The sequence below is a fragment of the Crocodylus siamensis genome, chromosome 14 (genome assembly GCF_052110815.1).
Source record: "Crocodylus siamensis isolate JL-2025a chromosome 14, ASM5211081v1, whole genome shotgun sequence".
Lineage (NCBI taxonomy): Eukaryota > Metazoa > Chordata > Crocodylia > Crocodylidae > Crocodylus > Crocodylus siamensis.
The window spans coordinates 12,698,315-12,725,717 of record NC_143408.1 but is presented as its reverse complement, the minus strand read 5'-3'; the positions used below and the strand labels follow the sequence as shown (position 1 = coordinate 12,725,717).

At 47.9% G+C, this 27,403-nt stretch overlaps 1 protein-coding gene across 9 annotated transcripts in view; it reads right to left on the bottom strand.

Annotated features, from left to right (window-relative positions):
• The window catches only part of PKNOX2 (PBX/knotted 1 homeobox 2), an 827,020-nt gene that overhangs the window by 252,883 nt on the left and 546,734 nt on the right, over window positions 1–27,403 (bottom strand). For all 9 annotated transcript variants that reach the window (XM_090027048.1, XM_090027051.1, XM_090027055.1 and 6 more), the window contains one exon: window positions 105–244. In XM_090027048.1, coding sequence (XP_089883174.1) covers window positions 105–244 — 140 coding nt within the window. The remainder of the gene's footprint in view (window positions 1–104; window positions 245–27,403) is intronic.

Genomic DNA, 27,403 nt, shown 5'->3' with positions numbered 1-27,403 from the left:
GCTGATAAAAGTTAGCCCCAGGCCACTTTCCAGTAAGAAGTCACAACTCTACAATGATGGAAAGGAACATTAAAGAACAGCCTTGCAGTAGGTTCTCTCTGTACCTGTAGACAGCCCGCTTGTCAGCCTCCAGCTGTGCCTGAGGGTCAATGGGAGTGCTTGGGACAGGGGTATTGGCTGCTGCTGAGGGTGTTGTAATGAGCACTGGCTGTGCCTTAGCTGGCTGTTGTGTTGTGGCAGTCATCTGTTAAAACAAGACAAGAAAGCATTGGGATTAATAACAAATCAGGTCAGTGAGTGTGTGCATGCATGGTGAGAGTCATTGCAACTGTAGGTATGGAGGAGAGAATAAACATGAGTTTGTGACTCTGTGCAATGTGGGTTTGAGTCCTGTTGTTTATGTGTGTGCTTGTCATGTCTGTGTTTTTGCACACCTCTGTCCTACCTAAGCGTATCTATGTCAGACATCCACACATGCACTTTTCAGGGGTTCCATGCATCTTGAAAGGTGTCACTGAATATATTACACACACACACATAAACACGAAAATGAGTCCAAATTTTTATCTGTCAGTATTCCTTCACAATTAGGGGTCTCTTTCTCAATGGATGCATCATGTATCAAATGTTTGTCTTAAGCATTGCCCACCTCACTACTGTCTTGTATCAGTTTATTTGGCTCCCCTGATGTATTTTTGGATATCTATGTCAACATCTCTTGACAGCGAATCCATGAAGTAGCATGTGATGGAAAAAGAATGCCGGAACTGTTAGAAAATACTGATTCTAAAAGCCTAGTCTTTTTCCCATTTCAGAGATGTGTTGAAAGTTTAGTCCAGACTCTTTAAAAATAAATTTCTGACATGAACAACAGCAAGAACCTTAATAATTGCAAACTGATTTCTCCATTGTCCTGTACTTTGTACCATAATTTACCCTGATTCAAAATAAGAGGTTTGCACCTATTTTTCATTTAATATTTTGAGGTACTATTCTTTCAGTTTGATTTAAATAACCATCATCATCATCATCATCTACAGAAGGCTCAAAACACTCCAAAACACCATTAGCATTAAGGCAAAACCTCAATAGCATTAATTAAAATCACTCAGGCAGGAGCTCGTCTAACCACCTGTAACAAAAGCTCCCTTCTACATCTCTGCCATTTCCAAGAGAAAGCACCAGGAGCCCTTTCCAGAGACCTTTTTAGGAAAGTGTCTTTTACAGTATATCCTTTAGTTTAGATCACCAAATCTGGGCTCCTTTGGACCACCTTATACTGCAAGGTGTGCAAATGCTGCCGTAAGTCATATGGAAGTAGTGCACTGGATGGAGCAGTGAAAGTTACCACATAGTTATAACACATTGGGCACATCAACACATGTGATTAACTTGCACAAATAAACTCTGGAACTTATTGTTCTGGAATTTTTTTCTTCTGGGTGCACTGTTTCAAGATGTGCACAGGAACAAAAAACACCTCTGCCTCAGTAATCTACCAAATACTACCCTGCTGTGGCAATTATTAGTGTTGTGCACCCCAGTAGGGGTGCACATGTAGACACTTAGATGGTTACTGTGCAATTAAGTAGTCAACTAATGTCATGTCAGTAAATGTCATGTAGATACACTCCTTGGGTCTGAACTGGAAAAGCAATCAAGCAACATGGGGTAGATATCTGGGACGTGTTGTAGGAAGCCTGGGACAACTGGGATATCCAGGACAGTGACCGCTCCCCACCTAAGTCAGTGGTGCTTTTTGCAGGCAGTAGCAAAGGCTGGCAAGCAGGAGTACAGGCACAGTCCAAACTGTGTCTTGCACCCTTATGATTCTGGGACTCCCATTTTATTTTTTTTAACCAATCACTTCAGACTGACAGACAAAATCTAGGACTTTCCTGTGCAAACTGGGTCATATGGTCACCCTAGGTAGACATATAAAAAATCCCTGTCATTAGTAGAATCCACAGGTCAAAACTAGTTGCACAAGCTTCCTAAAAAAAACACATAAAAAGGGCATTTCCAAACATTAGGAAACTTTTTACATTTGCTTCACATTTGGGGCAGGGGTTGTGAAATGTCGAAATAAAGAAAAAGGAATGAAAGCCAAAAAGCAAGCAAAGAAAGACATGAAGAAAAATTTGTTTGCAGATGCACTTGTGGCTAGGTATTACAAAAAACAAAATTAGAAGGTCACTCTTTCAAGCATTATGCTACATTTATTTACACCCTGGATTTGTGGGGGGGGGGCAGGGCATGGAACTGCAGTCAGGTGGTTCCTGTCCCAGTGCACAGGGCTTCAGCCAGTTCCCAGCTACCTTCCCCCCACTTGGCTGCTCATTAAGGCTGTGTGAATCAGGGTTCCCAATTCAATTTGGATGAGATTTGGCCTAATTTGGTGGCTGAATCTCCAAATCGAATAAGAAGACCCTTTAACCTCTTTGAATCAAATCAGACTCCTCCGAATCAATTCAGAGAGATTCGGAAAGATTTGACGATTCAGGCATAGACAGTTTTAAATGCTTTTTTCTACATACCTCAAGTACCAGGTGGCTTGTCAATGCTGCAATGCTGGGGCAGATGGAGTGCCCCACAGCACGTTTGCCAGCAGACCTAGATGTAGACCAGAAGCACTTCTGGCCCACTCCCAGGTCCAACAGGGAGCATGCACCCCCCGCCCCCCTGGCTCAGTGACTAGTGCCTCCTGGGTCCGGAGGGCACCCAGGGTCCCCCTTGTGGCCAATCACCAAGCCAGGGGAGGTGCAGGGGCAGGGCTCCGCATGCTGCCCAGCGGACCCAGAAAAGCGGATCATAGCCACTTCCAGTCCACTTCTGGGTTTGCTGCCAAGCACATACACCACACACACACTTCTGTGGGACACTCGATTTGCCCCAGCATCACAGAATTCACAAGCAGTGCCTGGTACCTTAAAGTATGTAGAAAAAACATTTAAAACCATAGCTATGGTTGAATCGCTGACTCTGAATCTGTTTCGAACCTTCAGAATCAAATCAAATCACTATCCCTAATTTGGACTGAATCTGAATTGAATACAGCCTGTTTCACACACCCCTACTGCTCATTGCATTGGGGAGGCAGAGTCTGTAGAAAGCAGCCAGGAACTGGAAATAGAGCCCCACATACAGAGACAAGAGCCATCCAGCTGCAGCTCCCCCTCCCTGCACCACACCTGAAGTGTCATAGGGGCAGGAGAAGGAACAGGAGAAGCTACTGGAGGTGGGGAGAGCTGAGAAGTCCCCAGATGGCTGCAGCAGTGGCAAGAGCAGCCCTACTGAGAAGCTGTGTGCACTGGCCAGGGTTGAGGCCAGGGCAGGGGCTCGGGCCAGGGTGGTGCAACTGGTAGTCATGGGGCAGGCACAGGTAGGAGAATGGGGTAAGCTGCTATGGGCAGGAAGAGGCAGGGCTTGCCCCCATTTGGAACACCACAAGGCAGGTGCAAGCTGGATACAGTCAATTGGTGGGCTGAATCCAGGCTGTGGGCCATATTTTGCCCACCCTTGGCCTAAAATAACAGAAAAACAGATTAGGAATCACTTAGAGACACTAGATGAATTCAATTATAAACCAACCAACCTGAACTTGATACCTGAAAAGATCATGGAGCCAGTTATAAAGGAAACAATAATGAAGCCCTTAGAGGAGAACAAGGTGATCAAGAACAGCCAGTATGGATTCACCAAAGGCAAGTCATGCCTGATCAACCTTTTTGCCTTCTATGAAGACATGACAGGCTCTGTGTAGGGGAAGGGGAAGGGCATGTGATCTACTTTGATTTTAGCAAGGCTTTTGACCCCATTTCCCATGACATTCACATTAACAAGCTAAGAAAATACAGACTAGATGAAAGTACTGTAGGATGGGCACAAAACTGGATCATAATGCTCAATGAGTAATTGTCAATATGTAGTTGGGAAGGGTATCAAGTGGGGTTCCCCAGTGGCCTATTCTGGGTCTGATATCATTTAACTTCTTCAATAATAATTTGGACAATGGGATTGAGTACATGCTTAGCAAATTTGTGGATGATGCCAAGTTGAGTGGAGTAGCAGACCAAGTGACATGGAGAAATTGTTTAAAAAAAAAAAAGATGAGATTCAGCAAGGACAAGTGCAAAATTCTGTACTTGGGATGGAATAATTGCATGCACAAATACAGATTTGGAATGAGTGGCTTGCCTACAGTGCCACAGAGAAGGACCTGGGGGTATAATAAGCCATAATCTGAATATGAACCAACAGCGTACTCCCCTCCCCCCCCAACAAAAGCTAGCAGTATACTTGGTTGTATTAACAAGAGTGTCACTTGCAGATCAAGAGAAGTGATTCTTTCACTCTATTCAGCACTGGTAAGGCCTTCCTGGAATCCTGTGTCCAGTTTTGGGCCCTGTACTTCAAGGAGAATGTGGACAGCTTGGAAAGCCTAATACAGAGAAATAAAAAAGATTAGGGGCCTGGAAGGAAAACTTATGTAAAAAGGCTGAAGTAAATAGTCTGGAGAAGAGAAGACTGGGGAGGGATTTGATATCGGTCTTCAGCTCCAACAGGGAGAATTTCATTTGAAGATTAGGAGGGGCTTTCTGAGGATGGAAATAGGCTATTCTCTATGGCCCTAGGGGATGAAACTAGGAGCAATGGCCTCACACTGTCAGATCCAATTTAGATTGGAGATTAAGGAAAGGTTCTCTCACTTTGAGAATCATTGAGCATTGTGGAAGCTCCATCCTTGGAAATTTTCAAGAACAGCTTAGACAGACACTGGACTGGGATATTTTAGTCAGGGATAACCCTGCCCATGAGCAGGGGGCTAGATTACATGACCTTCTGAGGACCCTCCCAGCCCTGCTTTCCGATGAACCCTGGAGGGGTCCAACATTCAGACACCTCAGGTTTTACTTGAACAGTTCCTATGAACCTAAAAATGCTTCAATCTTGGCAGGGCTGAGCAGCTCAGTGTCTCATTTTTAAATCCAGTCAATTTTGAGAAACTTGATGTGGCATTCCTTTCTTTTCTGGTCATTTAAGTGACTATTTTGGCATCTACAGAGTGTGGTGTTTACGTGCTCAAAGAAATTCCATGTGCATCTATCTTCCCCCCAGCCCCCTTCCCCCCCACCAGCTGAAGGGAAGGCAGAGGGCCTGGAATCTAGATCCCGCTCATCCAAAGGGTGCTTGAATCTGTTTGACTTTTCACTGCAATATTCTGACTACCATGATATAGGTCATTCACCATCTAAGCTCTTCTTTTGCATTCATTTTGAATCCGATATACCCAAGGGGGTACCCACAAGCAGGAAGGCTGTGGGTTACATGTTGGATTTGGAGAAAGGGAGAAAAGCAGAGGGTATGTGCCTCAGTAAGATGACTGTTGACTTAACAAGGAGATCAGCTTAGATTCTAGCCTGGGAACTTGGGGGGGGGGGGGTCAAAGCTTGCCCTCTGTAGCAAGTTTGCTACCACACTTGTAAGATTTGTGTGTGCAAGCAGTTAAGGACCTGGAGCAACAGCTCCCTCTCCCCTTCTGAAGGAGCTCCAAGTATATATTTGTTCATTTCCTACATCTGTTCTTGCATGTGACCTTAAAGTCCAAATTCAACTCTACTAGTAAATAGCATTTGCACAGCTTCTAATACAAGAGCCTACTTCAGGGCAGGTTGACTGCTAGCTTATGGGCTGCATGAAGCCTGCAGGACTTTAATTAGCAGCCTGTGGGCTCCTATCCAACCATCACTCCCCCACTGCCTGTCACTATGATGCTGGTTTGGGTGTCTGGGGCAGATAGCATGGCTGGAAGGGGCCTGATAAGCTCCTGCCCCATGACAGAGTGGGGATTGTGCCATCTATACCTCAGAACCAGCAGGAGGGAGGAGAGGCTTGGGGGGGGGGGTTCATGTAATGTGAACAATGGTAGTGAGGGGCTTATGGTACCCATGAAGCAGCAGTGAGGTCTCACCCTGCAACAGCATGAGCCAGGGAGGTTGTATTGCTCATGCAGTAGGGATCCTGGGAGCTCAAAGAGTGTGTGGCCCCTGCAGCATGGTGCTCCTACAGTATGCAGCCCCTGGCTCCTCTGAAGTTGGACAGATCTGGCCAAGTGGTTTAGAAACTTGCCCAGGGAGTGAGAGTTTAGCTCAGCACCTCACACTTACCCATATGGAATGAAAATAACTTTCCCTCTCCCTAGCCATAACCACCAAGACAGGACATAGATTAGGCCACCCTCACCACTCTTGTTGAAGCCAACCCATAGGCAGACAAAAAGTGTGTGGGACCAGAAAGAGATCAATACTTAATAGCTAAAATGGGAGTTAGATTTAGGCTTATGGTGGAAAACTGTTCCCTGTGTAAACAGGGGGATTTTCTCAGGGCTGGTCAGCCATTTACTCAGCCACCTGTTCCTGGGCTAAATGCCCACCTCACTCACTTGCCATACCTTGTTGTATCATAATTGGCTCTAATTAGGCAGGAGCCTACCTATTCTTGCCCCAATGCTAGGGGGTGTTCCCTGCAGTTCCAATATTCCCTTATACCACAGCCCAAGCCACAGCAGATAACATCCAGGTGACTCAAATACTCCCAGCCTACAGCCAGACCAAGCTTAGCCCTCGTTGTCAGGCCTCATACACACACATTCATACTGCCTTCCTCTCACACATCAATGACTTATACTGCCTTGCTTCCTCTCATAGCAGGCCCCTTTGGTCATAGGCTTTATCTAGTGTACACCTTGAGTGGCAGACATACCAAGTTTTGGGCCTCTACCATGACCCTCACTGGGTTAATGGCCAGCCAATTACCCAACCAGGGCCAAGCTTCCCCTCACTAGGGCTCCACATCCACCCCCTCACTGAGGTCTACACTTATTGGGGCTCTACATCTTCTACTCCCACACTGGGGCTACCAGGCTTCCCTTCCCAGGAGGGACTCAGGTGGCCATAGCTGTGCCTAGCCTCAACTGCTACCCACAATGATGTGGGGGCTAGGGATTATTAAAGCACCCTAACCCACTTTCCACCAGGGTGGTAACTGGTCTGGTATTTCCCTTGCCACTAGGACCCCAACAAGGCCACACACTCCCAGCAGGATGCAGTCTTAGGTTATACCCAGGACCTGGTTTTACCTGCACATATTCTCATACAGCAACTCAGCCATACAATATTTCTGCCAGCAGCAATCTGCTCTGTTTATATAAGCAGCCAGTGTCTCAAAATGGCTGCCACAATCAAGCACCTGCTGGCTGTTTGGCTCAACCCTTAAAGTGGCAGGCACCAACAATGCCCTGCCACACTCTACATTGCCTTCCTCTAAGCAATGAGAAGATATGTGGGGCGAGAAGTAGAACAAGCCAGAGGAACTGTGGTTCAGTGAGACTAATATTGTCCTGGAAGGGAGGGTCTCCTGGGTTCTTACCCAAAAGGTGTTTCTGAATGTAATAGTGCTTGTCAGAAGAGGGGTAGCCACTGTTCCATTAGCAGCAGCCACCATGAAACTTGCACCTTTGGCTTCATAATAGTCCCAACTTCAGTGGGAGAGATGGGGGTAAATACTCCTGCCTTCAGACAGCTTTTCCTACAGCCTATTTCCTGAAACTTAGTGCCCTCTCCTGGAAAGTGGGATGGATGATTTTGAAGCCCCCCCCCAGGTAAGGTGCCCCCAGTCCTATATTTTCTGGGCAGAAGCTTTTCCTGTTAGGCTACTGGACATAAGCATTACTGCAAAAACAAATGAAGATATTGTGCTACATGTCAGGTATGTGTTTCCTCCTTGTATATGTGTCTACACATGCATTTACTCCAGCTTAAACATACTGCTCAGTAAATTCCTGCACAGTAAGTGGGAATAGGCCAGTGTCTACATGTGCAGGTGTTAAAGCACATTTACAATGTCTGCATAAACACACATACAGGGTTACTGTGCAGTAAGGCATCTACACATGCATTAGTGTGCAGTAACTAATTGGGCCTAAATTGGATATCTGCATGATGCAGGTATCAAATTTATACTTGAGTCAGAATATGTCACCATATTTACTGTGCAGCGTGTGCATGTGTAGACGTGTGTCTCTACTGTACAGTAATTTAGGTACTGCACAGTAAAAGTGCATATGTAGATGCACCCTGTGTGATCTAGAATCCCATTATGATGGAAATGCCTTCCTTGCAACCTGAGTCAGATATCTAAGCTCTGAGGAAGAGGAAGAAACAAGACTCAACCCACTCCTTCAGTTTCCTATTGAATATCTGGAGGCATAAACCTCCTTAGGAAATAATTCTATTTTCCTCTGTGCATATAAATGACAATTTTCTAAAAGACAATTTGAATGACATTTTTATCTCTTATGTATATATGGCAATTATATTACCTTAGCACTGTGGACAGGTAAGGAGGAGTGTGTAGTAGACTGTTTTTTGACTTAGCGTGTGCTTACACATTACAACTAGCTCTCACTAACTTTAAGGAATGATAGGTCCTTAAAGTTAGCATGTGCTGGAAGCAGTAGTATATTTGGGCAGTAGTATACCAACTGCAACTGCACAGCTCTGAGATGTGCTAGAAGGTTGGTGAGTAGGGGTGTGGGTAAGAGCTGAAAAGTCTGCTCCACGCCTGCCCTGCTTACCAGCTCTCTAGCAGCACCCCACACCACACCCTACATAGCACAGCATACACAGATGCACAGCATCTCTCCCGCCCACCCCACACATACAGACATCCAGCACACACACCTACACTGAGCACAGGACAGCACATGCACACACATCCTACCCCCAACTCACCTTCCCACTCACCCCTCCATCCCTAGACTTGACTAAGCAGCACAGCTGGCAGATAAGAATCAACAGGGAAGGGGCCATCCCTGACTGCACAGAGCTGAGCAAAGCCTGGGAGTACACAGAGAGCATCCCTGTTGCCTTTCAGCAGCAGCCAGCAGTGCACAGTGCAACTCCTTCCCACATTCCTGTCATTGCCTGTTCTTATGCATGTGTTATTCTGTGAGTGTGAGTGCTTTGCTATGTGGGTGTCTGTGTGTCTCTGTTGAGCTTTGTGTGTGTGCTGTGTTTATTGTGCTGTGTGTCTGAGTTGTGCTTTATTTGCAGCCCCTCCCCCCCAGCATCTCCCTGCCTCCTCTGTTTGGCCTGCTTGTGTCCTCCCCCATCCCCCACGCTCACCCTACAGCCTGGCAGCTCCCTTATTCACCTGATGCTTCTGCACTGTTCATACTTTCACTGGGTGGAGTGTGTAAAAGAGGCTTCAGCATCCAGGACAGTGAGTCCACCTGGAATGGTGTCTCCTGGGATGCTAGAGGACAGTGAATTGGGTCATTTGATCTCCCATGAACAATTAGAAGTTAGGCTAAGTTGACTTGGTTAGCACAGCTCCAAGAGAACCCTCACTTCAAACAGCATACTTAGCAATTGTTAAGGAGCGTGAATGTGTGATCCTTCATATTTTAAGTGCCCTTAACAAAGTTTAATTGTAACTTCTAATCTCATCCTTAAACACAGGAACATATTCATAATGTGTGCATGCATGTAGCTATGCACTTGTCGAGCCAACACACAGCAGGAGTAACAGATTTGCAACCTTTGCATAAGTGCCAAAAACACCATTTATGTGGCTAGAAACTAGGGCTGTGTGAAGCTTTGGGTGCTGATTCAATTCAGAGGCAATTTGGCCCAATTCGGTGGCAGAATCTCTGAATTTGAATTAAATCAGGGGACCGATAAAAAGGTCTGAATTGATTCAAAGCTCTTCAAATCGATTCAGAGAGCTTCAATGATTCAGCAGCTTTGCCCCACCTGCTGTAGCAGTGAATTGGAGCCAGACTTGGAGCTGGTAAGTAGGGGCTGGAGGAGGGGGGGAGGACACCCTGGGGGGACTCCTGCCAGGCCCCATACCCTGCCTGCTCCCCCAGCCCTCCTAACTCAGCCCACACCCCCTCCCATGGCTGCCCTACCTGGCCCCAGCTCCCGGTGATTTTTTTTTTTTTTAAAGCCCCAGCTCCTAGTGAATTAAAAAAACAACCCTGTGCTTCCAGGCAGAGGGGTGATCCCTGCAGCCCCCTACTGCCCCATGCTGCCTGGGGGGCTCTGCACAAGCCCCCCAACCCTTCCCCAGCCCCTCCCAATGGCTGCCCAAATGCCCAGCTCTGGACCTTTAAGGAAAAGATAATCCCAAACCCCTGGATTCACCAGTTCCTGCAGCAGCCTCAGGGCAGTAGAGATCGCCCCCCACTGGGCAGGAACCAGTGAGTCCCAGCTTTATTTTTTTTTTCCTGAAAGGGCCAGAGGTGGGGCTGGGACAGCAGGAGGGGTTGAGGGGCTCATGGAAGAACCTCACACACAGCATGGAGCAGTGGGTGGCAGCAGGGATTGCTCCCCACACCTGGCAGCACTTGGTGAGCTGGGGTATTTTTTTTCCCAAGTGCCAGGGTTGGAAGGGCAGCCATTGCCCCTTGTTTTCCCCTCAGGTGTCCTGATAAACAGTTGGTCACTGAGCCCTTGATGTACTCTCCTAGTGTAGTGGTAGGTCCCCTATCAACCTTCCTTTCATCAAGCTGAAGAGTCCCAGATCCCTCAGCCTTTCCTTGTATGGCTTGCCATGTAAGACTCTGATCATACAGGTGGGTCTTATTTGAACTCTCTCAAGCTTGTCCATGTCCTTGTTAAAGTGTGGTGCCCAGAACAGGATGCATACTCCAGCTGTGGTCTCACCAGTGCTGAGTAGAGTGGAAGAATCAGCTCCTTGGCTTTGCTGGAGATGCATCAATTGATGCATGCCAGAGTATTATTTGCCCTACTGGCTACAGCATTGCATTGCTGGCTCATATTCATACTGTGGTCTATTATTACCCCCAGGTTCCTTTCATTCACGGTGTTAGTCAGTTAGGTGCTGCCAAACCTGTAGGTGTGTTTGGGAGTTGCTTGTCCCAAGATGGAGCACTTTACATAAAGGTAAACAGAATTTTGTTCTAAGTGATTAGGTAATTTGGATCAACCCTGGGAAGCATCTTCCTCTTGCTATTTCCTGTATAGGAAGGGTAGGAGATTAATACTGTCAAATTGTCATTACTCACCACTCTACCAATCATTTTGTCAATGAGTAGCTTTAAAGACAATTATTTTAACTTTTTCTTCCAGATCATTGATTAAAAAAGTATTAAATATCACTGGTTTGAGAACACCTCGTGGGACTTTTTTGGAAACAACCTTACTAGATAATTATCCCACATTAATAGTTAGTTTTTGAGATACGCTAATTAGCCAGGTTTTATTCCATTTAATTTCTGCTACATCCAAAATTGCATCCCATTTTAGAATGCTTTATACTATTTTTAACAGTTTTAATGTATATATGTATAATCAAGTATTATTTTTAACCAGTTTTTTGTGAACCAGTTAAGTGTTTTGTGTGAACACCATGTGACTAGTGTCTGATTGGTCCTCCAGGGATCATATGATGCACTGTGCTCTCCCACCTGCACCCCCACCCCTGGACAGCAACCAGTTGCCCTGGTGCACAGCCAGAACTCTACTGCCCCAGCCTCTGTTGTTTGCATTTGATTGCAGTGTCCTGGCTGGAAGCTTTGGGGCCAGTTCTCCACTGCTTTTAAATAGGGTTCCACGCATCTTGGGCTTAGTCGGGAGGTGGCCAGGTGGGAGGGCAGTGCTTGGAGACTGGGAATGCAGAGCCACTGCTTGAAATTGACCAGTTCCTTAAAAGTGTCATAAAGCTGCCTCCTGATCTCCCAGCCCCAAGGCACACAGGGGTACAAGCAACCCCTTTCTCCTTACCTGGCCAGTCCTCCAGTCCCAGATCAGCCTGGGATTTACCAAACCCTGGCCAGTTACCATGAATTAAAGTACACTGAGTGGCTTGTTGGGGAGGGGGAAAGTGCTCTTTAAAAGCTGTGAAAACTCTGGCAACTAACCCAGGCTAGAAAAAGACATCACTGAATGAAGCAGATAAGCTTAGTTAGTTGAAACATACTTTGCCCCTTGTCCTGTCTGATGGTCTGGGACAAGGAGTGATGTGTTTTTTCCCAGAGCTTGAGGGGAGAATTCCTGGGCAGGACTGGGCCCCTCAAGCCTTAAGAGCACTTGTTTAGTGTTCCCTACTTACCCAGATGCATCACTGGAGATTCCAGTTCTTTTCCCACTCATCCACACCTCCTTTAGTTTCCCTGAGTTCTATGCCTCTATGCCAGGACCCACATGGGCTTTCCTTGCTTAAGGAGACTGCCCCTGGAGATCATGGGTAGGTTTCTGTAAGCAAGGTACCCTGATTTCCCTACTTATGGAGAAGCACTCTGAGATTCCCTGGCATGCTTCTCTGTAAGCAGGGAAAGCTGGGTAAGTGCTCTTGGGCCTTGAGGGGGCCATTAGGCCCCTAAAGACCTGATGGGGGTAGCTAAAGGGTGTGCACAACTCAGGCTTCCCACACTCACTTACCTCAGAAATAAATGACATCTGTCACAGTAAAGCACTAGAGTCTATTACTACCTTTCTTCTGAATTGGCATGACAAAGGGTAGAGACTTCTATTTGTGCACAGTTTGTGCTGCTGCAATTTTTTTCATAGTGGTACAAATGAGACATCAGATGACATTTGTTTCTACCCCCAGAAGCAGGGATTCATACAGCACCCAAACCCTACACACACACCTAGGCAGCAGTGCAGTGATGCAGCCAAGGTGCCCAGGGTAAAGCAGAAGCAGCAATTTCTGGTTGCTGCCATGGTCATGAACATGCAGCTGCTTTTTTCTTTGTCCCCACAACAGGTTGGTGTCATAACATGTAGGCACTCCCAGTCAGGGTACCATCACACAGATGTACAGAAATGGGCCTTTATTTAACTCAATGTGAAGAGGGAGCAAAACATTGCAATTGGGCTGGATATCCACTACCACCGCTGCTTACAGTTCAACAGCAATGCAATGCCTAAAAGGTGGTTCTACTTTTAATCTTTAGCGGTGTACACACAGACACCTTTGATGAGGAACAATAAAAACCCAGTTTCCAATCATGACATTCTTGGAACAGTTCAAGTATTATGTTTGTCCACACCCTGACAGAGAGTGGCAGGTGGAACTACATGTTGAAGAGCTAGGTTTCAGAAGGGAATGTAGTTTTATCTGTCCCAGGGACTCAAAATACCCAGCTGCTGATATTGTATGGCAGTCTGTCCCTACACCTGCCTGCTGCTACCTTGGTGTGGTTTCTTTGGGGGACCACTTCCTCTAAGTCAGTGCCTTGTTCACACAGCCCTAGTTATGCTACTGGATGTTTTCCCAGGATTCCATCATTTATTAAAAATTAAAAAGAACAGTCCAGAGAGCTTCTTAAACAGCAATTCAGTCTCACTTTCAAGATATTTTGACTTTGTTCTTGATATAATTTTTCAAATCTATTTCACTGTCCATTATCCTCCTGGCTATGGGTTTTTAATTAATTTCTTCAATTACTTATATACAGTTCTGAATTTCTTAGTTACTTGAATTCTCTCTCTACACTGGGGTGACAAAATGTTGCCTGTGGGCCTGATCCAGCCAAGTTAATTCATCCGGCCTGAGGGCAAGCACCCACCAATTAATTGTATCCTGCTCAGCCTGTGGCTGCCCCTGCTGCACTCTGCATAGGGCCAAACCACACCCACTGCCACTGGGGCAGCATGCTGTGCTCCTACCCTCACCCATGGGAGGGCCCTGGCCCCAGCTCTGGCTACAGCCAGAGCACACAGCTTCTATAAAGGGCCACTGCTGCTACTGTTGCAGATGCTTCCCAGGGAACTACTTGATTCCCCTGGCCTCCAAAAGCTTCTCCTTCTGTCCCTAGTGCAGAACCGCAGGCAGCAGGTAAGAAAGCAGTGGTGTGCAGGGAGGAAGCTGCAGTCGGGTGGAAGTGTAGAGCCTATGCCAGGGCCAGGTGGAACTACATGCTGCAAGGGGCATCCTCCTGCCATGGGACCTGAGCATGCCAAGGCCTTGCTGCTGCTACTGATGCTGCTGGCAGTGGAGACTGTGTGCCTTGAAGGGTAGATTTGTGGGGAAGCCTCCAGATTCATACCCTACACCCCACAATGCCCACAAATACACCCACACAGCCCACCCCTCCAACAAACTCCACCCACATCCCCTCACAAATCCAACACCCACCCCCACACGCACCCAAACCTCTCACCCCTCACACCCCATAACATATACCCACCCACCCCTCCAACCACACCCAATACACTGCCCCAAACCCTCCATATAATAAACAAGAGTAAGACTTTATTCTGAACTATTATGCAACTGCTTCTACATACATTATAAAACCACACATGCATCAGGAAAAACATATTTTTTGCAATAAAATTAAAATATGTTATAGTTGATATTTGATTTTTAGTATATGATTAGATCTTTTTCTGGTTCCAAGATGGAATCCCACCCCCCTTCCAAAAGGAATATTTCTAGGGGCAAGGGGAGGGACCTTCAGTGGCAAAGGTCAGAGATTAGGGGTAGGACTTCCAGTCTCAAGATGGCGACCAGGGGACAGGGCACCTGGCAAGGGGAAGGTCAACCCTTGTGGCCCTTGACAGCTCACAAAAACTTGTTAAGCCTCCAGCCCAAATAACTGCCCATCCCTGAGCTAGACTGTTCTCAGTGGAGGCAGATAATAGGACTGTGCGAAGCTTCGGTCCCTGATTCAATTCGGCAGAGATTCAGCCAGATTCAGTGGCTGAATGTCCAAATCCAAATCAAATCTGAGGACCCTTTAATCTCTCCAAATCGAATTGGAACCCTCCAAATTGATTTGGGAGATTTGAAAAGATTCAGCAATTTGGACATCGACACAGCTTTAAATGTTTTTTCTATATACCGGTAAGTAGCAGGCAGCTTGTGAATGCTGTGATGCTGGGGTGCATGGAGTGTCCCACGTAAGTGCAGGGGGCTCCCCAGCACACTTGGCAGCAGACCCGGAATTGGGCCAGAAGCACTTTCGGTCCACTTCTGGGTCCACCAGAAAGCATGCAGGGGGGGCTGCCCCCCCAGCTCAGCGACTGGTGTCTCTTGGGTCTGAGGGGCACCCAGGGTCCCCCATGGCCAATCAATGAGCTGGGAGGGCATGGGGAGGGGGGGCATGTGCTCCCTGGCAGACCTGGAAGTGTACCAGAAGTATTTCCAGTCCATTTCCAGGTTTGCTCCTGAGAACGTGAGGGGGGCCCAGCGCTCCCGTGGGACACTCCATCCGCCCCAGCATCCCAGAATTCTTGATCCATGCTGGTACCTCGAGGTATGTAGAAAAAACGTTTAAAGCTGTGCCTGTGTCCAAATCGCTGATTCTCTCAGCAACGAATCTTCAAATTCAGATTCAGTCAAATTGACTTATGGACCATGATCCAAATCAATTAATCGAATAAGTGTTCCTAATTCAGGCCAAATATGAATCAAATAGGGCCCACTTCACACACACCGAGCAGATAACAGACAAGGAGCAACAGTGTCAAGTTGCAGCAAGAGAAGTTTAGGTTAGATATGAGGAGAAACTTTTTCACCAGGAGGGTAGTAAAGTACTGGAACAGGTTACCCAGGTTACCTCCCATCCTAGACGGTTTTTAAAACCCCTCTAGACCAAAGGGTTGGCTGGAATGATCTAGTGGAGAGTGGTCCTGTTTTGAGCAGGGGGTTGGACTAGATGACCTCTGAGGTAATTTTCAGCCCTAATTTTATGAGTCTATGAAGCAGGCTGAGTCATCCCTCAGGAAAAGGAACTCACACACAAGGGCCTATATAAGCTCAGACCAAACAACAGCAGGCTGTGTGAGCAACCACCTGTGCGTCTGTGTTTCTGGCCTGCTTGGAACTGCTAAGCCTAACCCCATGCGCTGAACCTCTGGCTTGCGGCGAGTGCTTTAGAACGCTGTTCTCCCTCCTGGCATTTCGTATCACTAGGTTATTCCCTGCAGCCTCAAAGTTGTTGTTTCTTTTAAGATAATATTCTCAATATGAAACCCACGTTTAGGCTCAACTACCTAAGGCCACAGCCTTATTGAATTACAGCTAGACAAGGAGAGGGAGGACACACAGACCTTTCCAGTATTCAGATGCTAGCATATGCATCTCATTTGAAATAGTTATTGCACATGCTTTGTACATCCCCTATGTTTTAAAACACATAGCTTCAGTTTTGCCTAAGCATTAGAATGCATAGACCCTCGCTGAAATGCTTACAACTTCGTATGTACATAAACATTGAGGCAAAACTTTACAGAATCACACATTCAAAAAAAGGCACACACAAATCCCTTTTTGAATCTGGACCCTGGATTGCTGTTCTGAGCAGCTGCAGGATGATGGCTGAGGGGGCTGAATGTTACAAAGCCTGTGCTCAGTGTCAGGCTGGAAACGTGAGGAATACCTGTCCACATTTCTGATTGTGTTTTGATTGCATCTTCAAGAGTGAGCTCATGGGTGACAGTCAGACAGAATGATGTAGTGGTTTGAGCAGCAAAAGTTCCAACCAATAAACACTAACACCCACCAAGTATGGTTTGCTTAGGAGACACTGAGTGCCCACTCTGAGAAAAATGCATGAATGTGCTCTGTACTTCTAGGGCTCTATGATGGGGCACCCTCATCATATCTAAGTAGGCAACTGAACTGCTTGCATCCTTCTATTCTGGTCCATTACGGTTGTATGTGCTCTGCAAGTTCTATTAGTAGTTCTTTTTCCTTAAGACATGTTATTCAGGGGATTACTGTCCTGCTTGGGCAGAAAGGCCCCATGAATTTTCTCTTTGTATGGAGGCCTTCACCTTTCAATTCTCTTTATAGACACGACTCGAATTCATTTATTTCCTGTGTCGTGAAAGTTGAGTCTGCTATTGAGTAAGACCTTAGGGTGTAAGCAGAGATTTATTTAGTCTTCATGTTTCACAAATAGAGGAGTAATATATGGGAATCTTACTCAATTGACTTTATTATTCATTTCAAGCAGCAAATACAAAAGTCTTTTGAACTACAAACAAATATTTTATTTGAAAATAATTGCAGAACTTGCATAGGGCTTCAAAAATGTGGATTTAATCAAGTACAAAAATCACAGAGGTCACACAAATAAAAGAGAAACAAGGTATGTACAAGTACAGGAAATATCATGAATTCACACTTGGCAAGTGTGAGAGCCCTTCATTCTCCAGCCCTTCATTGAGGGCTGGAACAGTACAGAGCCTCCCCACTGGCTCCCTCTGAGACTCTGGAGAGCAGAAGGGATAGGGCATCATCCAAGCATGAAGGCTGGCAAGCTGAAATCTGTCAGCTCCAAGAAATTTTTTTCTGCCATAAAGGGCATGTGGTCCTTCACCTCCCATACTGTTGTTCCTAGCACAAGGTGTTCATGAGTAGTTGCAATACATATGAATGAACTTCTGTTGAGGCTGGGTGGTCCTGAGCAAAAAGGGGCATAGACAGTGAAAAACAGTTCACACAAGGGTGTGTGAAGCAGGCGGTATTCAATTTGGATTTGGATTCAGCCCAATTTGGGGGACAGTGATTCAATTCAATGATTCGGATTACTGTCCCAATTCTTATTCAGAGAATCAGTGATTCAGCCACAGACGCAGCTTTAAATGTTTTTTCTACATACCTTGCAGGTACCAGGCACAGCCCGTGAATGTGAGGGACCCGGAAGTGGAATGGAAGTACTCAGCAATTGGCCCTGGGGGGACCACAGGTGCCCCCTCTCCACAAACCCAGGAGACACCAGTTGCCGTGGCAGACCCAGAAGTGGACCTCCCATGCTTCCGTGGGATGTTCCATCTGGCCCACCATCTCAGCATTCATGAGCCGACTGGTACTTTGAGGTAAGTAGAAAAAACATTTAAGGCTGTGTCTATGTCCAAATCATTGAATCTATCCAAATCAAAATTGGAGGCTTCCAATTCAATTCAGAGAGATTAATGGGTCTCCTGATTTCAGTTCACATTTGGAGATTCAGCTGTCGAATCAGGCCGAATCTCCTCCGAATTGAAATTGGCAACTGAAGCTCTGAACAGCCCTACAGCATGCTACTTCTGCTGCTCAAACTGGATGTTGTTATTAAGTCCAGAGTCCCTTGATGATATCCATGGCCTCCTCATTGAAGGCCAAGCTCTCCTTGTTTTTTATTTTTCTTGTCGTCCAGCACAAGTAATCTAAGGTTATCCTCACAACTCCCTCCATCAGGCACAGTCCTGCTGTCTCCAGATATCTGCAGCCCTGGCAAAACTGCTTATTTCTTCTTAACCTGGTTTTGGTGGGGCTTCTCCAGGCTTCCTCTGTAAGCCTGGATGTTGTGCAGTCCACAGCCTAAAATGCATGCTGCTCAGCAAATGGTGCAACCCTTGGGCAGGATGGAGATGCTAGTAGATGGTGTAGCAGTATGGTGATGTTCATTATCCTGCTTCTGGAAGCAGTCTAAAGCTTGGACGGTACAATCCTGCTCTGTCATGGAAAAGCATGCCTATCTTCTGTTCACCAGGACTGTGCCTCCCAAGTTATTCAGGAATGGAAGAGGGCAGCTACCTGTTTGGGAACTGAGAATGAGTTAGCCATTACTGACAATGGTGAAGCATTCCCTCAGACGTGGTCTAGGTACACTGATTTATAGTTGTGCATCTCTTAGGACATTTGAATGCCCAGGTTTATGGCTGGCAAAGAAGTCCTATTTCCCAAGGACCTCTTTGACCATGCAGTTTTTGCCTGCAGACCACTTTCTCTGTTTCCATCCTTCCATGATATTGGGTTGATATTGGTATGCCCTGGTAAGATTTGGTCCAGCTCTTCATAGCATGAAATTACAACATAGCCAGCACCTGAGCAGCCATTTATGTTCCTTGCCCAGTAGTAATCATGCTTGAGGACCCTGTCCTTAGAGTTGCAACGCCACGCTAATGTCCATATTCCTGTGATTCTTCCACAGGGATTGTTGAACCTTTGCCTCTTCTGAGAGCACAAGTAGGTACAGGATCCCTGTAAATGATCTCTGACTCTTGGAGCAGAAAGCAGCACACATCCTTCATGGTACTGTAGTTGTAGAGGCAAGAGAAACATGCGGTGCCTTCAAGGTTTCAACTCCTTGAGCAGAAAAAGGCAGAATCTGGTTCCAGGCCAGAATTTAAAGTTGAAGATGACGTCTGATCACTCTGACTCCAGGGAAGTAGAAGTCAAAAAGGTAAATAGAACAGTGTAGTCTGAAAGAATGTAGAATAGTATGGGAAGGCAGTCACTTACTCTGACTGGCTAAATCAGGGAGAGGTCTCAAGAATAAGAGTTAGCTCATGGCATTTGAGACCATGAGACAATTGCTTCTGAATCATTGAGAGGCAAATTTGCCAGTGTTGAAGCAGCATTACAGTACTTCTAGAGATTTGTGTCATATATTTTCAGATTTTAAAATTGAAACCGCTTGACTGTCCAAGAATTTACACATTCATGGCACTTGTCAGATCCTAGTTTATGGCTATGGACTCTTGGTTCTATAGACAATGCTATAGGGGTGGGCAAAATACAGCTTCTGGGCCGGATCTGGGGTGGGCCTGTGAGGCCCCTAAAAAATTTGGAAAATTAATATTGATCTATCCTTGGTTCCTGTTAAAAAAAAAAAAAAAAAAAAATGAAAGGAACCAAGGGCAGTAGGACCCAGGGGAAGCCCCGTGGGTTCCCACAACAACAGGACCCGCCTGGCCCCGCCCCCCAGCCAGAAGCCCCAGCAGGGGCTTCTAGCCTGAGACCATGTGGCTGCCCCAGTGCTGGAAATTCAGGTAAGGGGGTGGGAGGAAAGCAGCCCCTCCCCCACCCCATGCCAGCGCTCCTTGCTGCAGCTGCTCGCAGCCCACACAGGGCTGTCCTGAATAGGCACAGCAAGCCCCATGCAGGCTGCGAGCAGCTGCAGCACGGGGCAACAGCCACAGCGTGGGGGAGGGGCCACTTCCCCCCCCCCACGCTTAGCACCAGCTTGTAACCTGGCCTCACTGCCAGCCTGGGCCCCACACAGCTCCAGGCTTACCTGGTGGGGCTGCACCACAGCAGGAGCAGCTGCATCCCCGCACTGCTTGCAGTGGCAGGCAGTGTTTGCTGCTGCTGCCCACCCAGAGCTCACATGCTGGGCAGCCCAGAGGCAGTGGTGGCAAACACTGCCTGGCATGGCGTGGTGGGGGGTCTGCAGCTGCTGCCACTGTAGCACAGCCCTGATGGGTGAGCCCAGAGCCAGTGCAGGGCCCAGGCTGGCAGCAGGGGTGGGTTACAAGCTGATGTTGAGCATGGGGGGGGGAAGTGGCCCCTCTCCCACCCTGTGGCTGGCGCCCCATGCTGCAGCCACTACGAACCCTGCATGGGCTGTGAATGGCTGCAGCAGGGAGCACTGGCCATGGGGCAGGAGAGGGGCTGCTTTTTCCCGCACTCCACACCAGCTTGTTACCTGCCAGTGAGCATGGGGTTGGGGCTGCACACTGCCCCCCGCCTGTACTGCAGGGCTGGGGGGCACTGGGAGTGAGCAGGTGCATGAGGCCCACACCGTTGCCCCGGGGCCAGTGCCAGCGAGGCCCAGAGCAGAGCAGCAGGGGTACAGGGCCCCAGCTGGCAGGGGCTGTATGGAGCCAGGCCAGCTCCCCCCTCTCCCTGCAGGTGCAGCCCAGCCTGGGTCCGCAGACCCCTGCCAGTCTGCACCCCATTCTGGGCCCCACCAGCGCTGGCCCTCAGACATTGGTACCAAGACATTGGGACATTGGTCAAAAGATGGTGACCAGGGGGCAGGGCAAGTGTCAAGGGGAGAGGTTACCCATGTGGCCCTTGACAGCTTGCCAAATCTGGGTAAGCAGCCCTCCGCCCGAAATAGTTGCCTGCCCCTGGCTTATACCATTATGTCCCATGACTGTTCAGCTAAGTCATTCAAACTTCCCGAAGTGGAGTTACCCCTTCTGAAAAAGATGTTTTATATTGATATTTTGCACACATCGTGCAATATTTCTTCTGTAGATGCTAAGATTCTTTACAAAGCAGGGAAGTTTTATTAGGGAAGTTTTACAGTATTAATTAAGCATAGAAACATAGAGGGATTTGCATGAAAGGAACCATGCTTTAATACAGGGGTGGGCAATTATTTGGGTCCGAGGGACACTTAGAGAGTTTTGATAAGCTGTCACAGGCCAGATCAGCACCCCCTCCCCAACCCAACAACTCACCAACTGGGGTGAATTGGGTGCACAGGAAGCAGTGTTCAGGAGTGGGACAGGAGTGATCCGCTCCCTGCACAACCTGACTTATGGGGATGAGGAGGTGGTGAAGGGATGTATGGGTGTGTGTGGAGGGGGGGGCATTGCCCGAGAGTCAGCTGGCAGTGAGGGGAAGCAGGGGGCTCATGTGGTAGAGCTCACCAGGTTGGTGGCTGCCCCGTGGCACTCTACATGGGGCTGAGCCCCACCATGGGCAGCCAGTGCCATGCTTCCACCCACACCCACCAGCCCCAGCCCAGACCCTGATGGGACTGTTCCCAGTGCAGCCAGCTGGACTCACATTGCCACTGGGAGGTGAGGAGAGCACAACAGCACCTGTACTAGGAACAACCTCACTGAAAGCTACCTGCTCTGACCAGGGTCCAAATTGCCAGGGCTGTTCTGCTCCTTTTGCCTCCAACTGTGGCTGCTGCTCCTGCTCCTCCTGTCACACAGCTCTAGGTGGTGGTGGTGAGCTTCAATCTGGTAGCTTCTACCTTCTAGCTCTTCTACCTTCTAGCTCTGTTTCTAGCTGCCGGCTGCCTTTCACCCACTTCACTTGCCCAGCATGAAGAGCAGCCACCTGTGGGTGGGTGGAAGGCAGCCTGGAGTTCCATGCACTGGGCAGAATCTGCCCAGCTGAAGTTTCCCTCCTGCCTACCTGGAGTGGTGCAGCAGGAGCAGGATCTGGAACAGCAGCTGGAGCTGGAGCTGGAGCTGGAGCTGGAGCTGGAGCTGAGGGGAACAAAACAGCCCCACTGACCCAGACCACAGCCAGTTTGTGCAGTTTCCAGTGGGGCTGTTTTCAGTGCACTGCCACCACCTGGGTACTACTCTGTTTTCCCTCACTTCCAGCACTGTCTTCTCCTGCTTCTGCTTCTGCTCCTGCCTTTGCTGTGGTACTCTGGGCAGGTGAGCAGGAAGCTTCAGTTGGGTGTGTCCAGTTGGAGGTGAGGGGAGCAGAGCAGCATCCAGCTGGCTGAAGCTACACTGAGAATGGCCATGTCAGAAGCTGTGCACACTGGCCCTGGCCTGAGCCAGTGGGAGCATGTCACAGGCTGTCCCAGCAAGTGCAGGTGAAGCTCAGACCCATGTGGAGCACTGAGGGGGCAGCTGTGGGCTGGATCCAGGCAGTCTCTGGGCCAGATCTGGCCTGCGGGCCACATTTTTCCCCTCTCCTGCTTTAATATCATCTTAGGGACCTGGCCTTTCTTCCTGAAACTGGCACAAAATTTCCATGGGCCTTGAGCACATCAGCTCAATTCTTTTCCTTCCAGGCAACACCTTAGAAAATGGTGAAAGACCTAGAAGCCTCTTGCATGGAGATAGTACAGTGCTCTCAATATATAAAAAGTTTCAGTGTGCATTAATCAAATGATCCTATCCAAATTAGTTTTCTCATAAAAGAGAGAATTTTCATAACCAATCAGAATTCATAACCCAGTGATATTAGACTAATGCTAGAAGTCACTAAACAAACATTATGCTAACATGACTTGAAAGATTTAATTGAATCAGATAATAGGAACAGAAAAAACAGGGCAGAATGGCACCTTATAAACCAACTAATTTAGATAGGCAGAAGCTTGCTTACACTTGTGGTATCCCATTAACTAGGATGCATATCTTAAGGATCTGAAACAGGAATTCTTTCACACACAATACAACCACAACATTGTAGCTATTCCAACCAAGAAAGCCAGACTCAAATCTCACTCTGACCTAGGGTGGCCATCATAGAGGAAAGCCTGTAAAAACAAAGAAGGCAGCACATGCCTCACCTTGGGGACCGTTTGTAAATTTACAATTAGATTTTATTCAAATGCAGACATGTTGTTCTTACGAATATGTTATGTTCTTGTTATTGTATGTATGTTCTCTGGATGGGTAGAAGCCTACCCATGTGCAAAAGCTGATACCATCACTGTAAGCAAAAAGTTGCTCAGAGACTTTATTCCAAAGTTTGGTATTCCTTTACCCCTAGAGGAACTCATTTTACTGGACAGATAATGAAAGAAGTTTGCAAAGTCCTGAAGATCCAACAGAACTTTCATTGCCCATATCATCCACAGGCCTTGGGCTGAGTGGAACACCAAAATGACATTCTGAAAACTAAACTGACCAAAATTTGTGCTGAGACTCACCTGAAATGGCCAGATGCACTTCCCATAGCCGTTATGAGTATGAGATCTACTGCCAACCAGAAGACTGGGCTTAGCCCACATGAAATTCTAATGGGAAGACCCATGAGCTTCCCACCTCACCACCTGTTGCCTCCCACTTTTGCGACATACATTCACTTGATACCATTCTGGACTATTGTAAGGCACTAATGAAGTGCGTTAAGGCTTTTCATTCACAGGTACAGGCAGCTTTCCCCAAAGAACCAGATGAGCTGTGCCATTCCATCCTGCCTGGTGACTGGGTCCATATAAAAGTCCATCAATGAAAGTCATTGCTGGAACCTCTCTGGAAAGGCCCATTCCAGATAATCCTGACCACCAACACTGCAATAAAATGTCAAGGACTCCAGATATGGATCCACGCTTCACACAGTAAGAAAACATCAGCTCCGTTAGACCCAGAGTCTCCTCCATATCAATCTTGTAATCAGCCTCCACAGACTGGTAGTGAGCCTAGCACCTGCCAGCAGGGGAGCTCAAGACCAGTAGTGAGCCAAACGTCTACTGGCAAAGAGGATTTGCCACTACAGGGTGAATAGGATGTGCCGCAATGACACCACTATGCCCTCCGGGAAAGGCAAAAGGCTTCTACCTAGTTCCTGGTTCCCAAGGTGGAGTTGATTAATCATGATTTGAGTAGTTCTCAATATTTCTTTTTGAACCATCATATATGAACTTGACTCACCAGTTATGAGAGACTCTGTAAACCAAACTACACTTCTGCACTGACAAAGATCATTTCATGAAAATGTGTTCTTGCCTTTAGTTAACTAAATTGGGATAGATTTAAATGTTGGATATGAGTCATGTCCCCATCTATTCTACCGGAGGGATACCCATGATACCAGCACCCTTGAATGCAATTCAGATGTTAGCTCCTTACTGATCTGATCTGATCACTCACGTCGGTTCTTAGCCAGAGTGCAGGACCTCCATCTAACCCAGGAGGTGCACAGCCCCACCAGGGGAGACGCCTTGTTGGACCTGGTGCTGGCCACGGGTGATGACCTGGTGAGGGGGCTGCGGGGGATGGGCCACCTGGGAGACAGTGATCATCGCTTGCTGGAATTCACCATCCAGCGTAAGGTGGCAAAGAGCTGCAGCAAGGCAACAGCCCTAGACTTTAGGAGGGCTGACTTCAACAAGCTAAGGAGGATCGTTGGGGAAGCGCTGAGGACCCAGAGGGGAAGGGAACCAGATGTCGAAGGTGAGTGGTTGCTCCTTAAGGAGACGATCCTCCATGCCCAAAGGGAGGTAATCCCAACAAGGGTCAAAGGGAGCAGGAGGGCACATAAACCCCCATGGCTCACTAGGAGCATCCGGGAATGTCTCCTTGCTAAAAGGGAGGCATACACCCAATGGAGGGATGGGGTCATCACCAAGAAGGACTATGTTACAGTCGCTCGAGGATGTAGGGGGGCAGCCAGGAAGGCCAAGGCAGAGATGGAGATAGGACTAGCTTCCCGAATTAAGGACAATAAGAAGTCCTTCTTCAAATACATAGGGGGTAAAAAGAGGGTCCCTGGTAATGTGGGGCCCCTGCAGGACACGATGGGCAACTTAGTCGTCACGCCAGATGACAAAGCTAACATATTTAACGATTTCTTTGCCTCTGTCTTCCTAAGTAGGGACCAGTTCAGCCACCTCCCTGCCGGGCCCCCCTCGGGCCCCGGGGGAGAGACACCTGGGCCAGGGGTTAGCGAGGAGTTAGTTAGGGTACTTCTGGAGAGGCTGGACGTGTTCAAGTCTGCTGGTCCGGACGATCTTCACCCTAGGGTTCTACAGGAACTGGCCAAGGTCATTGCGGGACCCCTGGCGCGGCTCTATGAGCACTCGTGGTGCTCTGGTGAGGTGCCGGAGGACTGGAAGAGGGCCAATGTGGTCCCTATCTTCAAAAAGGGAAAAAAAGAGGACCCGGGAAATTACAGGCCAGTTAGTCTTACCTCAATCCCGGGTAAGCTCTTTGAAAAAATTCTCCTGGCACACATCCAGGAGGGCCTTGCGGGGGAATGCATGCTCAGGGGCAACCAACATGGGTTCATCAGTGGCAGGTCTTGTCAGACCAACCTGGTGGCCTTTTACGATCAGGTCACCAAATCATTAGACGCAGGGGTTGCTGTGGATGTAGTCTTTCTGGACTTCCGGAAGGCTTTCGACACTGTCTCTCACCCTGTCCTCATCAAAAAGCTGGGAGACTGTGGTGTCGATGCCCACACAGTCAAATGGGTCGCCAACTGGTTAGAGGGCCGCACCCAGAGGGTGGTAGTGGATGGGTTCTTCTCGACCTGGAAGGACGTGGGCAGTGGGGTTCCGCAGGGCTCGGTCCTCGGGCCCGCACTGTTCAACATCTTCATCAGTGACTTGGATGAGGGGGTAGAAAGCACCCTGTTCAAGTTTGCTGATGACACTAAGATGTGGGGGGATGTGGGTGCACTAGAAGGGTGCAATAGGCTACAGGCCTTGACAGGTTGCAACGGTGGGCGGATGAGAATAGGATGGGGTTTAACACTGATAAGTGCAAGGTGTTGCACATGGGGAGGAAGAACCGGCACCACACTTACAGGTTGGGGAACTCCCCTCTTGCCAGCACGGAGACGGAAAAGGATCTTGGAGTCGTCATTGACTCCACGATGAACATGGGCCGGCAGTGTGGGGAGGCAGTCAAGAAGGCCAACCGTACCCTGTCATGCATCCACAGATGCATCTCGAGTAGGTCCAGGGAGGTGATCCTCCCCCTCTATGCGGCACTGGTCAGGCCGCAGCTGGAGTACTGCGTCCAGTTCTGGGCGCCACACTTCAAGAGGGACGTGGACGATATGGAAAGAGTTCAGAGGAGGGCCACTCGTATGATCAGGGGTCAGCAGGGCAGGCCTTATGAGGAGAGGCTACGGGACCTGAACCTGTTTAGCCTCCACAAGAGAAGGTTAAGGGGGGACCTTGTGGCCTGCTACAAACTGGTCAGGGGGGATCAGCAGGTATTGGGGGAGTCCCTGTTCCCCCATGCGCTGCCAGGAGTGACCAGGAATAACGGTCACAAGCTGGCGGAGGGTAAGTTTAGATTAGATATTAGGAGGCGCTACTTCACAGTCAGGGCGGCTAGGGCCTGGAACCGGCTTCCAGGGGAAGTGGTGCAGGCTCCTAGCCTGGGGATTTTTAAAAGGAAGTTAGATGAGCACCTTGCTGGGGTCATCTGACCCCGGTGCTCTTTCCTGCCAAGGCAGGGGGTCGGACTAGATGATCTAGCTAGGTCCCTTCCGACTCTAGCTACTATGAAACTATGAAACTATGAAACTATTCAAATTTTCATGGGAATGAAACCTCGGAGAACGTAAGTTGCAACCAGTCTATGTACAATTAGCGTATGCCACCCCGGAAAGTTTTGCTGGACCTGTAATGGATCTCATGTTATAATAGGAGTCAGTAAATGTGAAGCAGAATTTAATACCCAAGGTGCATGGATCAATGGTTCCTGGGGACACCAGTATTCTTTGTTATGTCAAAAAGACAATCAAAGGATTTTCAGGTTATTATTAAAAAAAATGATGAACTGTAATACAAGTGGGTTTACAAAATAGTGACCAGCTAGTGCAGTATGTGGAGATAAGGCTTATTAAAAAATTTTCCTTCCAGTTGGAGAGGAACATGCTAGGTCTCTGCAGCATACCCTGCCTTTACTTGACTTACCTAATAAAAGGAAGAATTTGCAATGTTTGTGAAATTACAGAAAATCAAAAGTTTTGGGGTATAATGTTCCCCAGCTATGGGGGGGGAGGGGGACAGATAAAGAAGGTTGCAGCATCTCTGGAAAAGACTGCTAATGCTACTGCTGATGGTTTTGACAAAATAGATACGGAAATGAAGGAAAGAAGGCAAATAACATTGCAAAACTGACTTGCATTAGATTATATATTAGCCAGCAAAGGAGGAGTCTGTGCTTTAATAGGTAAAGAATGTTGTACTTAAATCCCGGAT